Here is a 24419-nt window from a genome sequence, read left to right as displayed (position 1 = left end):
TCTCTGTCACTGTACTGGTCAGATAGCCGGAGTAACAGTCTGTGCCCCAGAACAGGATACCGGAACTGTATTATTAGTGGCTAGGTGTACAGCAGCTATAGTGACGTCTCTGTCACTGTACTGGTCAGATAGCCGGAGTAACAGTCTGTGCCCCAGAACAGGATACCAGAACTGTATTATTGGTGGCTAGGTGTACAGCAGCTATAGTGACGTCTCTGTCACTGTACTGGTCAGATAGCCGGAGTAACAGTCTGTGCCCCAGAACAGGATACCAGAACTGTATTATTAGTGGCTAGGTGTACAGCAGCTATAGTGACGTCTCTCTCACTGTGCTGGTCAGATAGCTGGAGTAACAGTCTGTGCCCCAGAACAGGATACCGGAACTGTATTATTAGTGGCTAGGTGTACAGCAGCTATAGTGACGTCTCTCTCACTGTGCTGGTCTGACAGCCGGAGTAACAGTCTGTGCCCCAGAACAGGATACCAGAACTGTATTATTAGTGGCTAGGTGTACAGCAGCTATAGTGACGTCTCTGTCACTGTGCTGGTCAGATAGCTGGAGTAACAGTCTGTGCCCCAGAACAGGATACCAGAACTGTATTATTAGTGGCTAGGTGTACAGCAGCTATTATAGTGACGTGTCTCTCACTGGCCAGATGAATAGATGTTTAATGACACCCCAGTATGAAAATGCAACGGCTGTTGTCAAACATTGGTAGGTATATCAATATGATTGAGAGTGAAATAATATGTAATTATCATCCATTAAAGGCTTTTCTAGGAGATATCACTGGCATTATAATTTGTGATATCTCCTGCGATATTCTCCTTGGAGATATCATTTCGTTTTGTTACGTCACTGTGTATGTTTCAGATGTCACGCCACGGTCGTTCTGCTAGTTAGAGTCTACTGCTACCAAATATAATGACATTCAACCCACATTAATGACATTGTTTACAATTGTCGCAAATGAAAAGAATGATTAAATCAGTGAATACTTCTGTGATTGTTTCTGTTTGTTGTGATTTCAGTGCGGGGAGCACCGATTCATTGACATACTGTGATACAGCAAGACAAACAGACGGTGACTCTGTGACAGATTTTAGTTCTTCACAGTGCAGGTTTGTGAGCAGAACAGAAGACAAAATGACTACTACGTCTATGGTAAGAACTTAACACTACAAAAGCAAATATTAGGGGTTTTTTAACAGTTTTTTTCCTCCAACACAGACAAAAATGTCTTCCGATTTTCTAGAATTCCAAATTTCAGTTCAACCCAAAAACTGTACATGTCCTCCTTCAGTAACCCTGTGCATTTTAACACCCTGTAAAGGGGCGCGTGAGGGGGCGCGTGAGGTAAAGCAAATGTTAGTAACCCTGCGTGAGGTGAAGCAAATGTTAGTAACCCTGCAAAGGGGCGCGTGAGGTGAAGCAAATGTTAGTAACCCTGCAAAGGGGCGCGTGAGGTGAAGCAAATGTTAGTAGCCCTGCAAAGGGGCGCGTGAGGCGAAGCAAATGTTAGTAACCCTGCAAAGGGGCGCGTGAGGTGAAGCAAATGTTACTAACCCTGCAAAGGGGCGCGTGAGGTGAAGCAAATGTTAGTAACCCTGCAAAGGGGCGCGTGAGGTGAAGCAAATGTTAGTAACCCTGCAAAGGGGCGCGTGAGGTGAAGCAAATGTTAGTAACCCTGCAAAGGGGCGCGTGAGGTAAAGCAAATGTTAGTAACCCTGCAAAGGGGCGCGTGAGGTGAAGCAAATGTTAGTAACCCTGCAAAGGGGCGCGTGAGGTGAAGCAAATGTTAGTAACCCTGCAAAGGGGCGCGTGAGGTAAAGCAAATGTTAGTAACCCTGCAAAGGGGCGCGTGAGGTAAAGCAAATGTTAGTAACCCTGCAAAGGGGCGCGTGAGGTAAAGCAAATGTTAGTAACCCTGCAAAGGGGCGCGTGAGGTAAAGCAAATGTTAGTAACCCTGCAAAGGGGCGCGTGAGGTGAAGCAAATGTTAGTAACCCTGCAAAGGGGCGCGTGAGGTAAAGCAAATGTTAGTAACCCTGCAAAGGGGCGCGTGAGGTAAAGCAAATGTTAGTAACCCTGCAAAGGGGCGCGTGAGGTAAAGCAAATGTTAGTAACCCTGCAAAGGGGCGCGTGAGGTAAAGCAAATGTTAGTAACCCTGCAAAGGGGCGCGTGAGGTGAAGCAAATGTTAGTAACCCTGCAAAGGGGCGCGTGAGGTAAAGCAAATGTTAGTAACCCTGCAAAGGGGCGCGTGAGGTGAAGCAAATGTTAGTAACCCTGCAAAGGGGCGCGTGAGGTGAAGCAAATGTTAGTAACCCTGCAAAGGGGCGCGTGAGGTGAAGCAAATGTTAGTAACCCTGCAAAGGGGCGCGTGAGGTGAAGCAAATGTTAGTAACCCTGCAAAGGGGCGCGTGAGGTGAAGCAAATGTTAGTAACCCTGCAAAGGGGCGCGTGAGGTGAAGCAAATGTTACTAACCCTGCAAAGGGGCGAAGGGGCGCTTGAGGTGAAGCAAATGTTACTAACCCTGCAAAGGGGCGCGTGAGGTGAAGCAAATGTTAGTAACCCTGCAAAGGGGCGCGTGAGGTGAAGCAAATGTTAGTAACCCTGCAAAGGGGCGCGTGAGGTGAAGCAAATGTTAGTAACCCTGCAAAGGGGCGCGTGAGGTGAAGCAAATGTTAGTAACCCTGCAAAGGGGCGCGTGAGGTGAAGCAAATGTTACTAACCCTGCAAAGGGGCGCGTGAGGTGAAGCAAATGTTAGTAACCCTGCAAAGGGGCGCGTGAGGTAAAGCAAATGTTAGTAACCCTGCAAAGGGGCGCGTGAGGTAAAGCAAATGTTAGTAACCCTGCAAAGGGGCGCGTGAGGTAAAGCAAATGTTAGTAACCCTGCAAAGGGGCGCGTGAGGTGAAGCAAATGTTAGTAACCCTGCAAAGGGGCGCGTGAGGTGAAGCAAATGTTAGTAACCCTGCAAAGGGGCGCGTGAGGTGAAGCAAATGTTAGTAACCCTGCAAAGGGGCGCGTGAGGTGAAGCAAATGTTACTAACCCTGCAAAGGGGCGCGTGAGGTGAAGCAAATGTTAGTAACCCTGCAAAGGGGCGCGTGAGGTGAAGCAAATGTTAGTAACCCTGTGAGGGGGCGCGTGAGGTAAAGCAAATGTTAGTAACCCTGCAAAGGGGCGCGTGAGGTGAAGCAAATGTTAGTAACCCTGCAAAGGGGCGCGTGAGGTGAAGCAAATGTTACTAACCCTGCAAAGGGGCGCCTGAGGTGAAGCAAATGTTAGTAACCCTGCAAAGGGGCGCGTGAGGTGAAGCAAATGTTAGTAACCCTGCAAAGGGGCGCGTGAGGTGAAGCAAATGTTAGTAACCCTGCAAAGGGGCGCGTGAGGTGAAGCAAATGTTAGTAACCCTGCAAAGGGGCGCGTGAGGTGAAGCAAATGTTAGTAACCCTGCAAAGGGGCGCGTGAGGTAAAGCAAATGTTAGTAACCCTGTAAAGGGGCGCGTGAGGTAAAGCAAATGTTAGTAACCCTGTAAAGGGGCGCGTGAGGGGGCACGTGAGGTGTTAGTAACCCTGCGTGAGGTGAAGCAAATGTTAGTAACCCTGCAAAGGGGCGCGTGAGGTGAAGCAAATGTTAGTAACCCTGCAAAGGGGCGCGTGAGGTGAAGCAAATGTTAGTAACCCTGCAAAGGGGCGTGTGAGGCGAAGCAAATGTTAGTAATCCTGCAAAGGGGCGCGTGAGGTGAAGCAAATGTTAGTAACCCTGCAAAGGGGCGCGTGAGGTGAAGCAAATGTTAGTAACCCTGCAAAGGGGCGCGTGAGGCGGAGCAAATGTTACTAACCCTGCAAAGGGGCGCGTGAGGCGGAGCAAATGTTACTAACCCTGCAAAGGGGCGCGTGAGGTGAAGCAAATGTTAGTAACCCTGCAAAGGGGCGCGTGAGGTGAAGCAAATGTTACTAACCCTGCAAAGGGGCGCGTGAGGTGAAGCAAATGTTAGTAACCCTGCAAAGGGGCGCGTGAGGTGAAGCAAATGTTAGTAACCCTGTGAGGGGGCGCGTGAGGTAAAGCAAATGTTAGTAACCCTGCAAAGGGGCGCGTGAGGTGAAGCAAATGTTAGTAACCCTGCAAAGGGGCGCGTGAGGTGAAGCAAATGTTACTAACCCTGCAAAGGGGCGCGTGAGGTGAAGCAAATGTTAGTAACCCTGCAAAGGGGCGCGTGAGGTGAAGCAAATGTTAGTAACCCTGTAAAGGGGCGCGTGAGGTAAAGCAAATGTTAGTAACCCTGTAAAGGGGCGCGTGAGGGGGCACGTGAGGTGTTAGTAACCCTGCGTGAGGTGAAGCAAATGTTAGTAACCCTGCAAAGGGGCGCGTGAGGTGAAGCAAATGTTAGTAACCCTGCAAAGGGGCGCGTGAGGTGAAGCAAATGTTAGTAACCCTGCAAAGGGGCGCGTGAGGCGGAGCAAATGTTACTAACCCTGCAAAGGGGCGCGTGAGGCGGAGCAAATGTTACTAACCCTGCAAAGGGGCGCGTGAGGCGAAGCAAATGTTACTAACCCTGCAAAGGGGCGCGTGAGGCAAAGCAAATGTTAGTAACCCTGCAAAGGGGCGCGTGAGGCGAAGCAAATGTTAGTAACCCTGCAAAGGGGCGCGTGAGGAAAGCAAATGTTAGTAACCCTGTAAAGGGGCGCGTGAGGGGGCACGTGAGGTAAAGCAAATGTTAGTAACCCTGCAAAGGGGCGCGTGAGGCGGAGCAAATGTTACTAACCCTGCAAAGGGGCGCGTGAGGCGGAGCAAATGTTACTAACCCTGCAAAGGGGCGCGTGAGGCGAAGCAAATGTTACTAACCCTGCAAAGGGGCGCGTGAGGCAAAGCAAATGTTAGTAACCCTGCAAAGGGGCGCGTGAGGCGAAGCAAATGTTAGTAACCCTGCAAAGGGGCGCGTGAGGAAAGCAAATGTTAGTAACCCTGTAAAGGGGCGCGTGAGGGGGCACGTGAGGTAAAGCAAATGTTAGTAACCCTGCAAAGGGGCGCGTGAGGTGAAGCAAATGTTAGTAACCCTGCAAAGGGGCGCGTGAGGTGAAGCAAATGTTACTAACCCTGTAAAGGGGCGCGTGAGGTGAAGCAAATGTTAGTAACCCTGCAAAGGGGCGCGTGAGGTGAAGCAAATGTTAGTAACCCTGCAAAGGGGCGCGTGAGGTGAAGCAAATGTTAGTAACCCTGCAAAGGGGCGCGTGAGGTGAAGCAAATGTTAGTAACCCTGCAAAGGGGCGCGTGAGGTGAAGCAAATGTTAGTAACCCTGCAAAGGGGCGCGTGAGGTGAAGCAAATGTTAGTAACCCTGTAAAGGGGCGCGTGAGGGGGTGCGTGAGGTAAAGCAAATGTTAGTAACCCTGCAAAGGGGCGCGTGAGGTGAAGCAAATGTTAGTAACCCTGCAAAGGGGCGCGTGAGGTGAAGCAAATGTTAGTAACCCTGCAAAGGGGCGCGTGAGGTAAAGCAAATGTTAGTAACCCTGCAAAGGGGCGCGTGAGGTGAAGCAAATGTTACTAACCCTGCAAAGGGGCGCGTGAGGCGGAGCAAATGTTACTAACCCTGCAAATGGGCGCGTGAGGCGGAGCAAATGTTACTAACCCTGCAAAGGGGCGCGTGAGGTGAAGCAAATGTTAGTAACCCTGCAAAGGGGCGCGTGAGGTGAAGCAAATGTTAGTAACCCTGCAAAGGGGCGCGTGAGGTGAAGCAAATGTTAGTAAATGTTGAATAATGCTTAATAAATAGCCGATAATTTTTTTGCCTTATTTAACTGCAAAATATATGTATTGCATACATGTTAGAAATTCAAAGAAAATAGGAAGGAAATGTTTTATTTAGGGTTATACAGTGTCAGACATATGGCTACTTACCACACAGCTATTGAGAGAGGAAACCTGCTGTCGCCACTTCATGGGCTACTCTTTTTGATTAGCGGCAAGGGATCTTTTATATGCACCATCCCATAGACATGATAGCACATACCACAGCCTTTGATGTACCAGTCGTGGTGCACTGGCAGGAGCGAGAAATTGCCCAATGGAGATCGATCCCAAATCGACCGCACATCAAGCGAGCGCTTTACCACTGGGCTACGTCCCGCCCCCAAATTCAAAGAATGTGTTTATTTGTGTTTATATTGGTAAAATTATGTTTGAATGGATGTCAGTTATGTCTGTAACATTACTCAAGTAAAAACTGTAGTGTTTTAGTATGCTACATGTAATCCCAGTGTTTAAAATTGTACACTAGCTTTACATTTGAGCCATTTGCTGTTGTAGGCCAAGTCCGTGGGTGTGCCCATAACAGGTGTGCTTGAACATTGTTTAATGAAAGCACACTAAAAATTCTTATACCCATACTGACAGTAAACAAAGTCACTATTGTATAATGCATGGCTCCAACTTAAGAATTTTGAAATATTTTACTGTGTGTGGGGGGGGGGGGGGGGATTTAGCTCAGTGGGTTGAGTGCTCGCTTGAGGTGTTTGCGGTGCAGGATTGAACTATCTTGAAGGATCCATTTGACAGATAAAAAATGAAAATAAGTAACCAAAAAAAAAGAAGAAAAAGTTGGTTCCACCTTATGTTGCAAGTAATATTTTAAACACCATGCAGCAATCACTAAATCAATAAAAATAATGATTAAAACAGTTCCTTTTTTATTGATTGCTTCAAGACATAAATTCAACCATGCAGATTACAGGTATATACTTTATATTTTATGTTTTTATGACATTTTGCTCTTTTATACTTGAAAATAGTAAATAACATGGCTCAATAGAGTTACGTCGTTTTTTTCATTCAGTGAGCGGGGATAGTCCGATTATAAGCATGCATGTACTTTTGATTGCATCAAATATGTAGATTTTTCTGCATTGTTGATACAAGTAAAAAATGTAAAAAGTTTCGGCAATTAATAATTATAATAAAATTACCAAGCAGTTTTAAAATATACTAATACAATTATTAAGTACCTCAAATCACCAGGGACCCATGCTAACCTCTGTAACAAATATTTATTTATCCAGAGGCTATCAGTAAAGTCTCTCACCAGTATTTGTTATTCAAAATACATAGAGAATTAGTCACAAGTGTTTTTTAATATAATATCAACCAAGTGTATGTTACCTATACAAGGTGGATATTTTACATACTAAAAAACAAAATAGCAAAATCTATTTATCCTATAACACTTATAAAATAACATTTTAATTTGATATTTAGTAAATCAAAGTTCTGAAGTCGTCTCATTGGTAATATGACGTGACACACTTTTAACTAAATCTCATAAAAACATTCAGGTATACACGTTTTGTTGGCTACATGTCGACAAATAACCCATTGACAGCAAAACATTATTAACTGAGTTTATAATGGTAAATATCAAATGGGTTTATGACATGGATATTTTCTTCATCAAATTCCTATCATAAATACGAAAATATACTTTTTGTGTGCTAGGACCAACTGGAAAGCAAACAGGCGAAAATAAAATTAGTTTTGTTTGTTCTAACCCAACCGACCCACGGAATTCCACCCATATCAAAATCTTTTTTGAGGAATAATGATTTTGTTTCTAAATATTAAACAATTTCAGTTTAGGCTTAAACTAGTATAATATTGATCTGTAGATAATATCTTTCAAACATTTTAAAACCTTGATACAATTTAACCAAAATTTACTAACGTTAGTTTCAATTTGTTGAAAATTAGAAATTTGTAAAATGCTATTCATAACTATGGGAGAACAAGCTGATTAGAACATTGCCATCAAGTACATATGAGGTACATCTAGGTCAAGGATTTCCAACTACACACAGTTTTCCAAAACATCAATGATATTACCATTAAGTACATATGACGTACATCTAGGTCAAGGATCTCCAACTGGACGCAGTTTTCCAAAACATCAATGATATTACCATTAAGTACATATGACGTACATCTAGGTCAAGGATCTCCAACTACACGCAGTTTTCCAAAACATCAATGATATTACCATTAAGTACATATGACGTACATCTAGGTCAAGGATCTCCAACTACACGCAGTTTTCCAAAACATCAATGATATTACCATTAAGTACATATGACGTACATCTAGGTCAAGGATCTCCAACTGGACGCAGTTTTCCAAAACATTGATGATATTAACATCAAGTACATATGACGTACATCTAGGTCAAGGATCTCCAACTGGACGCAGTTTTCCAAAACATCAATGATATTACCATTAAGTACATATGACGTACATCTAGGTCAAGGATCTCCAACTACACGCAGTTTTCCAAAACATCAATGATATTACCATTAAGTACATATGACGTACATCTAGGTCAAGGATCTCCAACTGGACGCAGTTTTCCAAAACATCAATAATATTAACATCAAGTACATATGACATACATCTAGGTCAAGGATCTCCAACTGGACAGTTTTCCAAAACATCAATGATATTAACATCAAGTACATATGACATACATCTAGGTCAAGGATCTCCAACTGGACAGTTTTCCAAAACATCAATAATATTAACATCAAGTACATATGACATACATCTAGGTCAAGGATCTCCAACTGGACGCAGTTTTCCAAAACATCAATAATATTAACATCAAGTACATATGACATACATCTAGGTCAAGGATCTCCAACTGGACAGTTTTCCAAAACATCAATGATATTAACATCAAGTACATATGACATACATCTAGGTCAAGGATCTCCAACTGGACAGTTTTCCAAAACATCAATAATATTACCATTAAGTACATACGACGTACATCTAGGTAATTTAATTGGTTTGTCATATGCATGTACTTTTATATGTATGCCATGATGCCCGTACCATTTTGATTGATATCATTATTTAGTCTTCAGTTGAATTTTTTCAGGTAACTTGGAAAAATGGTGTCCCATCAGGTGTTAACTCAGTAAGTTATTGTGCCAGTGTGACGTTGGTGTGTGTGTGTACACGCATGTCTGTGTGTACACGCATGTCTGTGTGTCTGTGCGTACACGCATGTCTGTGCGTATACGCATGTCTGTGCGTACACGCATGTCTGTGCATGTATCGGTATAGGCATAATTATACTATAACTGGGGTCCGGACCTAGCCCAGTGGCAAAGCGTTCACTTGAAGCATGCTTGGTCTAGGATCGATCCCCGTCAGTGGACCCATTGGGCTATTGCTTGTTGAAGGAAATGTTTTATTTAACAACGCACTCAACATATTTTATTTATGGTTATATGGCATCAAACATATGGTTAAGGACCATACAAATATTGAGAGAGAAAACCCACTGTCGCCACTTCATGAGCTACTCTCTTCGATTAGCAGCAAGGGATTTTTGATATGCACTATCCCACAGACAGGATAACACATACCACAGCCATTGCCACAGCATATATCACAGCTTTTGATATACCAGTTGTGGTTAAAATTTACTAATACAATTATTAAGTACCTCAAATCACCAGGGACCCATGCTAACCTCTGTAACAAATATTTATTTATCCAGAGGCTATCAGTAAAGTCTCTCACCAGTATTTGTTATTCAAAATACATAGAGAATTTGTCACAAGTGTTTTTTAATATAATATCAACCAAGTGTATGTTACCTATACAAGGTGGATATTTTACATACTAAAAAACAAAATAGCAAAATCTATTTATCCTATAACACTTATAAAATAACATTTTAATTTGATATTTAGTAAATCAAAGTTCTGAAGTCGTCTCATTGGTAATATGACGTCACACACTTTTAACTAAATCTCATAAAAACATTCAGGTAAACACGTTTTGTTGGCTACATGTTGACAAATAACCCATTGACAGCAAAACATTATTAACTGAGTTTATAATGGTAAATATCAAATGGGTTTATGACATGGATATTGTGAATTTTTCAGACAACCAATATGTTGTTTGTGTAGTTTTAGTGTTTACACAAACAAGTTTCTTCCATAGTTGATATACAAATGAAAAGGTTAATGGGCAACGATAACGAAACAGTAATCTAAGATGAGTGATTTTCTTAGCTTTTCTTCATCAAATTTCCTATCATAAATACGAAAATATACTTTTTGTGTGCTAGGACCAACTGGAAAGCTGGCAAGCGAAAATAAAATTTAGGTTTCTTTGTTCTAACCAACTGACCCATGGAAATCAACCCATATCAAAATCTTTTTTGACCTCTTTTGAGGAATAATGTTTTTGTTTTTAAATATTTAAACAATTACCATTTAGGCTTAAACTAGTATAATATTGATCTGTAGATAATATCTCTCAAAAATTTTAAAACATTGATACAATTTAACAAAAATTTATTAACGTCAGTTTCAATTTGTTGAAAATTAAAAATTTGTAAATGCTATTCATAACGATGGAGAACAAGCTGATTAGAACATTGCCATCAAGTACATATGAGGTACATCTAGGTCAGGGATTTCCCACTACACGCAGTTTTCCAAAACATCAATGATATTAACATCAAGTACATATGACGTACATCTAGGTCAAGGATATCCAACTGGACGCAGTTTTCCAAAACATCAATGATATTAACATCAAGTACATATGACATACATCTAGGTCAAGGATCTCCAACTGGACGCAGTTTTCTAAAACATTGATGATATTAACATCAAGTACATATGACGTACATCTAGTTCAGGGATTTCCAACTACACGCAGTTTTCCAAAACATTGATGATATTAACATCAAGTACATATGGCGTACATCTAGTTCAGGGATTTCCAACTACACGCAGTTTTTCAAAACATTGATGATATTAACATCAAGTACATATGGCGTACATCTAGGTCAAGGATATCCAACTGGACGCAGTTTTCCAAAACATCAATGATATTAACATCAAGTACATATGACATACATCTAGGTCAAGGATCTCCAACTGGACGCAGTTTTCTAAAACATTGATGATATTAACATCAAGTACATATGACGTACATCTAGTTCAGGGATTTCCAACTACACGCAGTTTTCCAAAACATTGATGATATTAACATCAAGTACATATGGCGTACATCTAGTTCAGGGATTTCCAACTACACGCAGTTTTCCAAAACATTGATGATATTAACATCAAGTACATATGACGTACATCTAGTTCAGGGATTTCCAACTACACGCAGTTTTCCAAAACATTGATGATATTAACATCAAGTACATATGGCTTACATCTAGTTCAGGGATTTCCAACTACACGCAGTTTTCCAAAACATTGATGATATTAACATCAAGTACATATGGCGTACATCTAGTTCAGGGATTTCCCACTACACGCAGTTTTCCAAAACATTGATGTTATCAGCTAATACACGTTTGTTCGGATTTTCTGACGAGCGATTATATCTTTTGCACAAACAATCCATCGTTTATGTTGATATTGGTTTTGCATAACCGACAAACGGACAACAAAATCGTGCATGCCAAATTTTATGCACTGAATGTACGTATATTATAAACATGTTATTAATTCATATAATTTTATATCTTGTGTATGTACTGGATTCATAATTATGTTCGAATGGCAGTTATGTCTGTAACACGTCATTGAAGTAAAAAATGTAGTGATTTAATTGGCTTGTCATATACATGTACTTTTATATGTATGCCATGATGCCTGTACCATTTTTATTGATATCATTATTTAGTCTTCAGTTGATTTTTTTCAGATAACTTGGAAAGAGAAAACTGGTTTCCCACCAGATGTTAACTCGGTAAGTTGTTGTACCAGTGTGACGTTGGTTTGTTTGTGTACATGCATGTCTGTGTGTATACGCATGTCTGTGTGTATACGCATGTCTGTGTGTATACGCATGTCTGTGCATGTATCGGTATAGGCATAATTATACTATAACTGGGGTCCGGACTTAGCCCAGTGGCAAAGCGTTCACTTGAAGCATGCTTGGTCTAGGATCGATCCCCGTCAGTGGACCCATTGGACTATTGCTTGTTGAAGGAAATGTTTTATTTAACAACGCACTCAACATATTTTATTTATGGTTATATGGTATCAAACATATGGTTAAGGACCATACAGATATTGAGAGAGGAAACCCGCTGTCGCCACTTCATGAGCTACTCTTTTCGATTAGCAGCAAGGGATTTTTTATATGCACTATCCCACAGACAGGATAACACATACCACAGCCATTACCACAGCATATATCACAGCTTTTGATATACCAGTTGTGGTGCACTGGCTGGATCGAGAAATAGCCCAATGGGCACACCAACGGGGATCGATCCCAGACCGACCGCACATCGAGCAAACGCTTTACCACTGGGCTACTCCTGCATGTTGGAACTGTCTTATCTATACCGCACAGGGGTGATATATTCTCTTGTCCCATCTACCACTGGGCTACTCCTGCATGTTGGAACTGTCTTATCTATACCGCACAGTGGTGATATATTCTCTTGTCCCATCTACCACTGGGCTACTCCTGCATGTTGGAACTGTCTTATCTATACCGCACAGGGGTGATATATTCTCTTGTCCCATCTACCACTGGGCTACTCCTGCATGTTGGAACTGTCTTATCTATACCGCACAGGGGTGATATATTCTCTTGTCCCATCTACCACTGGGCTACTCCTGCATGTTGGAACTGTCTTATCTATACCGCACAGGGGTGATATATTCTCTTGTCCCATCTACCACTGGGCTACTCCTGCATGTTGGAACTGTCTTATCTATACCGCACAGTGGTGATATATTCTCTTGTCCCATCTACCACTGGGCTACTCCTGCATGTTGGAACTGTCTTATCTATACCGCACAGGGGTGATATATTCTCTTGTCCCATCTACCACTGGGCTACTCCTGCATGTTGGAACTGTCTTATCTATACCGCACAGGGGTGATATATTCTCTTGTCCCATCTACCACTGGGCTACTCCTGCATGTTGGAACTGTCTTATCTATACCGCACAGTGGTGATATATTCTCTTGTCCCATCTACCACTGGGCTACTCCTGCATGTTGGAACTGTCTTATCTATACCGCACAGGGGTGATATATTCTCTTGTCCCATCTACCACTGGGCTACTCCTGCATGTTGGAACTGTCTTATCTATACCGCACAGGGGTGATATATTCTCTTGTCCCATCTACCACTGGGCTACTCCTGCATGTTGGAACTGTCTTATCTATACCGCACAGGGGTGATATATTCTCTTGTCCTATCTACGAGTTTCAGAATCGATCCCCGTCACTGGGCTATTTCTCGTTCCAACTGGAATATCAAAAGCTGTGGTATGTGCGCAGGAGCATAGTCTTAGAAAGGAAACCTGCTACATTTTTCCCCATTAGTAGCAAGGGATATTTTATATGCACCATTCCACAGATGGGATAGCACATACCACAGCTTTTAATATTCTGTTAATGGGACCATTGGGCTATTTCTCGTTCCAGCCAGTGCACCATGACTGGCATATCAAAAAGGCCATGGTATGTACTACCCTGTTTATGGGATGGTGCATATAAAAGATTCCTTACTGCTAATTGAAAAGAGTAGCCCATGAAGTGGTGACAGCGGGTTTCCTCTCTCAATATCTGTATGGTCCTTAACCATATGTCTGATGCCATATAACAATAAATAAAATGTGTTGAGTGCATCATTAAATAAAATCTTTTTTCTTTTTTTTTTAGTGCAGTAATGGTAAAGAAATGTACATTTTCAGAAATGCATTTCAAGTTATTTCACTCTAATTACAGCTTAACATTCATGGGATTTTCAGAAATGCATTTCAAGTTATTTCACTCTAATTACAGCTTAACATTCATGGGATTTTCAGAAATGCATTTCAAGTTATTTCACTCTAATTACAGCTTAACATTCATGGGATTTTCAGAAATGCATTTCAAGTTATTTCACTCTAATTACAGCTTAACATTCATGGGATTTTCAGAAATGCATTTCAAGTTATTTCACTCTAATTACAGCTTAACATTCATGGGATTTTCAGAAATGCATTTCAAGTTATTTCACTCTAATTACAGCTTAACATTCATGGGATTTTCAGATATGCATTTTAAGTTATTTCACTCTAATTACAGCTTAACATTCATGGGATTTTCAGAAATGCATTTCAAGTTATTTCACTCTAATTACAGCTTAACATTCATGGGATTTTCAGCTTAACATTCATGGGATTTTCAGAAATGCATTTCAAGTTATTTCACTCTAATTACAGCTTAACATTCATGGGATTTTCAGAAATTGCTTATTTCAAATTATTATTCACTGGTCATAATTTCACTTATTTTTTAACATTCATGGGATTTTCAGATATGTTTTAAGTTATTTCACTTATTTTAACATTCATGGGATTTTCATGTACTTAATTTTTAACATTCATGGCATGTACTTATTTTAACATTCATGGGATCATGCATACTTATTTTCAGGTTGGTCTGTATGTACTTAATTTGGGCTTGCTTATTTTGGGCTTGTTTATTTTAGGCTTGCTTATTTTGATCATATACTTATTTTGGTCATGTACTTATTTTTTGGTTATGTACTTATTTTTTGGTCATGTACATATTTTGGTCATGTACTTATTTTGGTCATATACTTATTTGGGGCACAGCCTTTACTGCCTCAATGTCGGCGCAATCTAAAGTCCTAAGCTTTTTTTTTTTTGCTTTTTTTTTAAAACGCCACAGACATTTAAGACAGAGACTAAAGAATTTTTTTGTATTTTGGACATTACAAACATGGTTGATGATGAGATGAATGGTGAAGCCGCAGTATTTCCATTTCGGTATGGGACTACTTGACAGGTCCGTGCTCCACGCTTGCTGTCAGTTGAGCTATCTCGGTATCACCTGAGCCCGGGGTACACGGAACCTGCAGTGCATGCCGGGTAATCATCCCCCATGTGGGGTCATACACTCGGGAGACACACCCATAATCGCACCCGTGAAGTGGGTGAAACTCGGTGTATGTGGCCTTACACCTACCCATTGAGCCTAGCAGTGCACTCACTCTGGGTTGGAGCCGGTACTGACATGAAAACTTCCTCATTGCCTCAGGTGTAATGTGAACCCAGTACCTACCAGCCAGAATAAAGTCCTAAGCTTAAGTAGTTCTCTCTTTGTGATTGCAGGATAATCCGAGGCATTTTATAGGTTTGTGGAAAATGTCCCAGATGGAAGTGAGCCCCCCTTCAGCGAAGGAAGTGAGCCCCACTTCAGTGAAGAAAGTGAGCCTCCCTCCAGTGAAGTTCCGGCAGATTAATCCTATAGCTGACTGGGAGCAGTTGAACGAAGAGGTAACCAAGGGCAACAGTCGAAGGGTTGGCCCTTTATAGTGGCCAAATTGACCAATTGCAAATTTTAAAAACAGTTGGCAAATTTTATTTTAATTTGCTGGGACAATATTCATGTCATTATCAGTTGATATTATGTTGAAAAGTAACTGGGTTTCTGCAATTTTGGAAGTGTAATAGATAATTTCGCGAAATTTAATTTCCGCTCACTCGGAGCTAGTTCCAAATGAGAGCATTTCTTCTGCTCTGCATTGAATACCATCAAACATGTAATTATAGAAAGTAACCAAGGGCAACAGTGAGAGCATTTCTCCTGCTCAGCATTAGGTCAGATCATAGGGCTTAACGTGCACATTCAAAACAAGCTGTTTTAGCGCATGCCTGTCATGTGCGCAGGTTCCGGCCTCAGCCAGTTCCTCCGTCCAGGACAGGATGATCTGCATTGGATAGGCTTACCTTTATATATGTAAGTATAGATGGTAACCAAGGGCAACAGTGAGAGGATTTCTCCTAATCTGCATTGGATGCCCTCGTTTATGTAAGTATATATGGTAACCAAGGGCAACAGTGAAAGCATTTCTTCTGATCTGCATTGTATACCCTCATACATGAAGGTATAGATGGTAACCAAGGGCAACAGTGAAAGCATTTATCCTGATCTGCATTGGATACCCTCAAACATGTAATTATAGTTGGTAACCAAGGGCAACAGTGAAAGCATTTATCCTGATCTGCATTGGATACCCTCAAACATGTAATTATAGTTGGTAACCAAGGGCAACAGTGAAAGCATTTATCCTGATCTGCATTGGATACCCTCAAACATGTAATTATAGTTGGTAACCAAGGGCAACAGTGAAAGCATTTATCCTGATCTGCATTGGATACCCTCAAACATGTAATTATAGTTGGTAACCAAGGGCAACAGTGAAAGCATTTATCCTGATCTGCATTGGATACCCTCAAATATGTCATTATAGTTGGTAACCAAGGGCAACAGTGAAAGCATTTACCCTGATCTGCATTGGATACCCTCAAACATGTAATTATAGTTGGTAACCAAGGGCAACAGTGAAAGCATTTATCCTGATCTGCATTGGATGCCCTTTATATGTGGTTCTCTTTCGATGCAAAGCTCAAAATTCCTCTTGTGGAAGTGAAAGCTTGAAATTGAAATGCAGTTGTAGACCATGTGTATGTTATAAACGTTACTCTCATTTTTATACATTTAAACTAATTGCTGCTTTTTTAAGCATATATACATTTCTAATTTAATATTGTTCATCCCAATGTCAACGTAGCTGACACTAATTTCTTAATCTGAATACATGTTGTTGTACTATGCTTAAGATGGAATTGGAAAGCAAATGCTGCTTGTGAAATTGATTATCAGAAATCAATATTGTGTATTTCAAGTTTCAAGAAATTGATTATCAAAAATCAATATTGTGTATTTGGAGTTTTGAGTCTTGTTGATCTGCATCTGAAATTGGAGAAAGAAACATGATTGTTTATGGTGTCATGGTTACATTCGGCCCATAGTTATTGCAACACTTGGAAAACTGCTGAATCAGTGATCACTAGTCGCCGGCTTCGGTGGTGGCATGGTTACATTCGGCCCATAGTTATTGCAACACTTGGAAAACTGCTGAATCAGTGATCACTAGTCGCCGGCTTCGGTGGTGGCATGGTTACATTCGGCCCATAGTTATTGCAACACTTGGAAAACTGCTGAATCAGTGATCACTAGTCGCCGGCTTCGGTGGTGGCATGGTTACATTCGGCCCATAGTTATTGCAACACTTGGAAAACTGCTGAATCAGTGATCACTAGTCGCCGGCTTCGGTGGTGGCATGGTTAAATTCGGCCCATAGTTATTGCAACACTTGGAAAACTGCTGAATCAGTGATCACTAGTCGCCGGCCTCGGTGGTGTCATGGTTTAGCCATCGGACATAAGGCTGCTAGGTACAGGGTTCACAGCCCAGTACCAGCTCCCACCCCAGTACCAGCTCCCACCCAGAGCAAGTGTTAACAACTCAATGAGTAGGTGTAAGACCACTACACCCTCTTTACCCTCACTAACAACTAACAACTAACCCATTGTCCTGGACAGACAGCCCAGTACCAGCTCCCACCCAGAGCAAGTTTTAACGACTCAATGAGTAGGTGTAAGACCACTACATCCTCTTTACCCTCACTAACAACTAACCCATTGTCCTGGACAGACAGCCCAGTACCAGCTCCCACCCAGAGCAAGTTTTAACGACTCAATGAGTAGGTGTAAGACCACTACACCCTCTTTACCCTCACTAACAACTAACAACTAGCCCATTGTCCTGGACAGACAGCCCAGTACCAGCTCCCACCCAGAGCAAGTTTTAACGACTCAATGAGTAGGTGTAAGACCACTACACCCTCTTTACCCTCACTAACAACTAACAACTAGCCCATTGTCCTGGACAGACAGCCCAGTACCAGCTCCCACCCAGAGCAAGTTTTAACGACTCAATGAGTAGGTGTAAGACCACTACACCCTCTTTACCCTCACTAACAACTAACAACTAGCCCATTGTCCTGGACAGACAGCCCAGTACCAGCTCCCACCCAGAGCAAGTTTTAACGACTCAATGAGTAGGTGTAAGACCACTACACCCTCTTTACCCTCACTAACAACTAACAACTAGCCCATTGTCCTGGACAGACAGCCCAGTACCAGCTCCCACCCAGAGCAAGTTTTAACGACTCAATGAGTAGGTGTAAGACCACTACACCCTCTTTACCCTCACTAACAACTAACAACTAGCCCATTGTCTTGGACAGACAGCCCAGTACCAGCTCCCACCCAGAGCAATGTGTAGGTGTAAGACCACTACACCCTCTTTACCCTCACTAACCACTAACAACCAACCCATTGTCCTGGACAGACAGCCCAGTACCAGCTCCCACCCAGAGCAAGTTTTAACAACTCAATGAGTAGGTGTAAGACCACTACACCCTCTTTACCCTCACTAACAACTAACCCATTGTCCTGGACAGACAGCCCAGTACCAGCTCCCACCCAGAGCAAGTTTTAACGAGTCAGTGAGTAGGTGTAAGACCACTACACCCACTTTACCCTCACTAACAACTAACAACCAACCCATTGTCCTGGACAGACAGCCCAGTACCAGCTCCCACCCAGAGCAAGTTTTAACGACTCGATGAGTAGATGTAAGACCACTACACCCTCTTTACCCTCACTAACAACTAACCCATTGTCCTGGACAGACAGCCCAGATAGTTGAGGTGTGTGCCCAGGACAGTGTGCTTGCACCGTAATTGGATATAAGCTCAAAAAATAAGTTGAAATGAAATGACCACTAGTCTTTGAAATAGGTCATACTGTGATTCACCATTTGACCCGTGGTCAATTCGTAGGATTTTAATTTTGTTTAAATTTAAATTTTTCCGTCTCACCTTTACAAAGTAAAAAAGTGAGATACAGGTATTATTTTTCTGACTCTAGTGGCCGAGTTGATGGCGTCGACTTTTGCTTGAAAGATTCACATTTACATCAGTTTGTTAAAAACTACAAGTTATAGGTCAGTGAATCCTGGGCCCTTCTTCACTAAACATCATAAATTTATGTCTGTGACTAGCAGTTATACCGGTAGTTGTGTGTTTACGCGAGTTTGGCATCTATTTCACGCAGAAAATGACATCATTACAGAAGCTAGAGTAATGTAAAGGCAAAAGAAAATGAAATATGTGTATTCTAACTATATTTGTTGTACTATAATAGTAATAAAAATTGTGGTTTAATCGTAGATTTACGTTTACGTGCAAAACTAGGCTTACAGTGTCTTGTGAAATTCAGCCCTGGGCCCCGTTCCATGAAGCGATCTTAGCCCTAAGATCAACTTAAGTGCATAGGGTAGCTATGCGCCTAAGGTAATCTTAGGGCTAAGTTCGCTTCATGGAACGGGGCCCAGGTTTATATAGTTGCACCTATATATACTCTTCAAAAGAAGAAACGCAAAACCACATTGTCGTAACATTTGGAGAATTGATTTAATTATTGAATGGTGAGTCCGATAATTACCAAATGTTGCAGGATTGTTCACAATTCACTCTAGTCCATTGTGAGTAAGTGATAGGACACACCACCAAGGTCAAGGTCATCTGGAGTCAATACCGGGTGTGGCCTCCGCGTGTGTTGACAACTGCCTGGCACCGCCTGCCCATTGAAGCAACCAGAGTACGGATGACGTCCCGGGGGATGGTGGCCCACTCGGCCTGCAAGGCTGCTGCCAGCTCGGGCAGGGTCTGGGGCTGTGGTTGTCGCTGTCGGAGGCGTCGGTCCAACTCGTCCCATAGATGCTCAATTGGGTTCAAATCCAGTGATATCGATGGCCAAGGAAGGACATTAATGTTGTTCTGTAGGAAAGCCGTTGTGAGACGTGCTGTGTGAGGCCTGGCGTTGTCATGTTGGAACACTGCGTTGGCGTTGGCCATAACTGGAACGATGTGTGGCCGGAGGATCTGGTCAATGTAGCCCTGTGCATTCAGGTTGCCCTGCACGTGGACCAGGTCAGTTCTGCCAGTGTGTGAGATGGCTGCCCACACCATGACACTACCCCCGCCGAATCTGTCCACTTCCTGCACGCAGTTTGCCGCATAACATTCACCACGACGCCTATACACGCGACATCTTCCATCATGACGTCGGAGCAGAAATCGGGACTCGTCACTGAACCACACCTGTCTCCATCGCAGTTGAGGCCATTGTCGATGAATCTGGCACCACTGCAGTCGGAGTCGACGGTGTTGTGGTGTTAAGATGACACCTCGAACTGGACGTCTGGCACGAATTCCTACCTCACATAGGCGGTTCCGTACGGTCTGGTCGGATATCCTGCGCAAACCTGGTATTGCTGTGGCTGTGGAGGTGGCAGTAGTCAATCGTTCCCGAAGGTGGCGTACCCGGATGTAGCGGTCCTGCCCGGGGGTAGTGACCCGTGGTCGACCGGATCTAGGGAGGTCACGTGTTGATCCATGTTGCTGGTAACGGTCCCACAGTCTGGAGATGGTGCTTGGGGACACATGGAATGCCCTGGCAACGGCCGTTCTGGATTCGCCTGCGTCTAGTCGGCCGATGGCATTGTTTCTCTGCGGTTCACTGAGACGTGGCATGTCCTGGATTGTCAACTGTCGGCCAGATACAGAGGCCAGGCAAGCGAACACCCTGCACTTTTATACTGTCGGTGTTCATGTTGCACGTGCAGACAACGCACGTGCAGTGGTGACATGGTTTGCACGTGGCTGCGTTTTTGCGAATATTCACATTTTGGAACTTTATTGTACAGTAGCTGCGTTTTATCGAATGTAACCGTGGGAATGTGTTTGGGACATGCAATGACCTTATATTCACAAAGCATGAACCGGTAGGAAACATAAAATCGGAGTTATAACCCATTTGTACCCTTTTGCGTTTCTTTTTTTGAAGAGTATATGTTCATCACAGTGCATGGAATATGTTTATGGTAGGTTCATCATAATTTCACAGAGTTCTTGTTTAAGTTTTAAATTATACTGAAAACAGAAGGAAGAAAATAGTGAGAGGCACCACTGAAATGAATTGGGCCAGTTTAATACCTCATTCTAGCAAACAGAGAAAATGTTAGATTCAGTATTGTAATCTTTGTTAGAAATAATGATTTTTTGTTCTCCATATTTAAATTTTATTTATTTAAATTATTTTGTTTTGCAGAATGATGAATTAAAACCAAAAACAGTTACACTATTTAATGATCTTTTATTTAAATTGTTTTGTTTTGCAGGATGATGTTTCCATACTAACAACAGATAAACAGGTTTGATACTTTTCTGTGTGATATATTTTGCATGCCTCTTTTTCTTCTCAGTTTTCTGTTAATCTAGCTATCACTCATTTAATCAGGAAATATCATTGATAAATCCTCATCCATTGATCTACATAGTATCTTGATACACTGTGAACGTTAAAGCTATTTCACTGTCAGAATAATTAGATCAATATTGGTGTAAAATGCTTGCATTTCCTTGCTTGAAATATTACTCTGTGTACATAGATCTGTATGTGCATTCAGATGTCCCCTTGTTGCAAGAAGTTGTTACCGGTGTGTGGTGTGTTGGTTAGTTGGTGTGTGGTGTGTGGGGTGGTGGTGTGTTGGTTTGTTAGTGTGTTGGTATTGTGGTGTGTGTGGTGTGTTGGTGTGTTGGTACCTCTACTACATCTACCTGTACTTAGTGCTATAAAGTGGCAGGTCTCCTACAGACTAATTAAGAACCACATTATGGTACAATGTTTCTTGGGTGCAGTTTAAACAAACTAATAGAGCTATTTTGGAAATTTTGAATTTGTGAATTTTGTATTAAATATAAATAGTTTAAATAGAAATTTAACATTGTAAATTTGAAAGTTTATCTTCTAGTGTTCTGATTGAATGGTGCTGAAACTTAGTATAAGTATTCTCAGGATCAGTCTTCACAAGCAAATAGAGAGATATTTTTAAATGTTTGAATTTTAAAAACAAAATTAATTAAATTAAAATTAAAAATATCTTCTAGTGTCTTCATCAAGTAGTTCTGAAATTCAGAACTATGATTTTTTTTATATTGTGTAATCTCCGCTATCATTGAGATATTTTGGAAGTTTCGAATTAATGAAGGGTTTTTTTATTTTTAATTTAATTAAAACTTTAACATTGAAAATTTGAAAGTGTCTGTGAATTATCATCTTCTAGTGATAAACTATATTGAAAATAACATGGCAGCGCTGCCTTGGGCTCTTGTTTCATTCATTTATCTACTTTTCACAAGTAAATTTTAATTATTATTGAGGCTGGGATTCTCTGCATACACCGGAACGTGTCCACATACAAACGTGAAATCTATTTTTTCTCATAATTTTCTGTCCTATATATACAAGTTACAAGTTTTGTCTGCTATATATATACAAGTTACAAGTTTTCTCTGCTATATATATACAAGTTACAAGTTTTCTCTGCTATATATATACAAGTTACAAGTTTTCTCTGCTATATATATACAAGTTACAAGTTTTCTCTGCTATATATATACAAGTTACAAGTTTTCTCTGCTATATACATGGGCGTATGGGGACGGCAATTGCCCCCCCCCCCCCTCTGCCCCCCCGGGTCGTACGCCCATGGCTATATATACACGTTACAAGTTGCTCAAAACATGTAAGGGGCGGGACATAGCCCAGTTGTAAAGTGTTCACTTGATGAGCGTTCGGTCTGGGATCGATCCCCGCCGGTGGACCCATTGGGCTATTTCTCGTTGCAGCTAGTGCTCCACAACTGGTGTAACAAAGGCCATGGTATGTACTATCCTGTCTGTGGGATGGTGCATATAAAAGATCCCTTGCTGCTAATCGAAAAGAGTAGCCCATGAAGTGGCGGCAGTGGGTTTCCTCGCCTAATATTTGTGTGGTCCTAAACCATATGTGTGACGCCATATAATTGTAAATAAAATGTGTTGAGTGTGTCGTTAAATAAAATGTTTCCTTTCAAACATATCAAATGTCAATGACGAGTTGCATGTTAAAAGGAACTGTAGTTAGTATTTATATTGTAAATATATCTTTGTAAATATATCTTTGAACTCTTTGTTTATGGCAATCCTCGAATAGGTCAAGAATATCATAAATGTTATTGTTAGCTGAAAAAGAAATCAACTTGGGTTTTTTTTAATCGAACTGTACTTTTAAAACACAGCATTATTGTATGATAGTACACTAATCAGAGTACCGCCTTGAAATTTTAAGATTTATTTTAGTTACCCAGTAGTCATGATGCAATACAGTTTGTGCCATAGGCTAACTTTTTATACGCCATTCTATGATGGGTCATATTACGGTATGGCGTTGTCCGTCCGTATGTCCGTCTGTTAACTTTTTCTTGTTAGGATCATATCTTGCATACAGATGCATACTAGACCATCAAGCCTCACATGTAGGAACAACTTGGGATGGCAGTTTGTCACGTACTATTACTAGGTCACTGTGATCTACTTTTCACAATCTACTGCACATAACAGTAAATCCATGTCCGGATCATATCTTGCATACAGATGCATACAGGACCATTCTAATAAAGAACAATAACATCATTAATCAGACAGTACCTTCTCCAATGGATACAGTATCATCAGTGGTTGGTCCAAAACAAACTGTTCATCCATCCCATTGCAAACATTTCACATAATTAGAATTGAATCATACCCGTTCATTAATATCCATGGTTTTCCATCAAACTACCGGGCGCATCATGTACCTCACCGGTACTCTTGTGTAATCTCCCTATATCTACTTTTCATAAATAAATTTATATTACTGGTAATGCTTCGATTACTGTAATTTTTAATGTACATTAAAATGTTAGGCTATAATTTACCATGCTGTCAGGCATAAAAATATTGTTGACACTGTTTTAGATAGTATTTTAATGAAATGATTTCAAAAACACATCATTTGGTTAATTCCAACTGTACAGGGTAAAGTTTAAGTATCGGTAAACCTCTCTTTCTGAAAATTTTTAAGACAGAAGAATTTTTTTAATAACTGAAATAGGTTTATTATACTTTGTACTGGTAGTGACATTTTATTAATAACTGAAATAGGTTTATTATACTTTGTACTAGTAGTGACATTTTATTAATAACTGAAATAGGTTTATTATACTTTGTACTGGTAGTGACATTTTATTAATAACTGAAATAGGTTTATTATACTTTGTGCTGGTAGTGACATTTTATTAATAACTGAAATAGATTTATTATATTTTGTACTGGAATTGCCTTTTTTTTTCTTTTTTTCTTTTTTTTTTCTGCGCATGCTGAATGCACACTCGTCTTTTTTTATCTTTTTTTATTTCACCACCAAATATACATAAAGCAAATAATAAACATACATATACGAGAAGCATACATAAATAATAAAACAAAAACAAAAACCAAAAAAAACATGTTATAATAATGGTCTCCCATTTATATATACTAGTATATATCAATATATTTCCTGTGGAAAAGAAAAA

The 24419-nt window shown here is 41.1% G+C and overlaps 1 protein-coding gene across 1 annotated transcript in view; it reads left to right on the top strand.

Annotated features, from left to right (window-relative positions):
• Nucleotides 1-24419, top strand: part of LOC121381362 — a 43157-nt gene that overhangs the window by 5287 nt on the left and 13451 nt on the right. Inside the window, exons 2-6 of the mRNA XM_041510647.1 lie at nt 1033-1165; nt 8927-8965; nt 11737-11781; nt 15179-15343; nt 21162-21194. Coding sequence (XP_041366581.1) covers nt 1148-1165; nt 8927-8965; nt 11737-11781; nt 15179-15343; nt 21162-21194 — 300 coding nt within the window. The 5' untranslated portion in view covers nt 1033-1147. The remainder of the gene's footprint in view (nt 1-1032; nt 1166-8926; nt 8966-11736; nt 11782-15178; nt 15344-21161; nt 21195-24419) is intronic.

Source organism: Gigantopelta aegis, chromosome 9 (genome assembly GCF_016097555.1).
Source record: "Gigantopelta aegis isolate Gae_Host chromosome 9, Gae_host_genome, whole genome shotgun sequence".
NCBI lineage: Eukaryota > Metazoa > Mollusca > Gastropoda > Neomphalida > Peltospiridae > Gigantopelta > Gigantopelta aegis.
The sequence above is the reverse complement of the archived record's forward strand: the minus strand, read 5'-3'. Positions and strand labels throughout refer to the sequence as shown.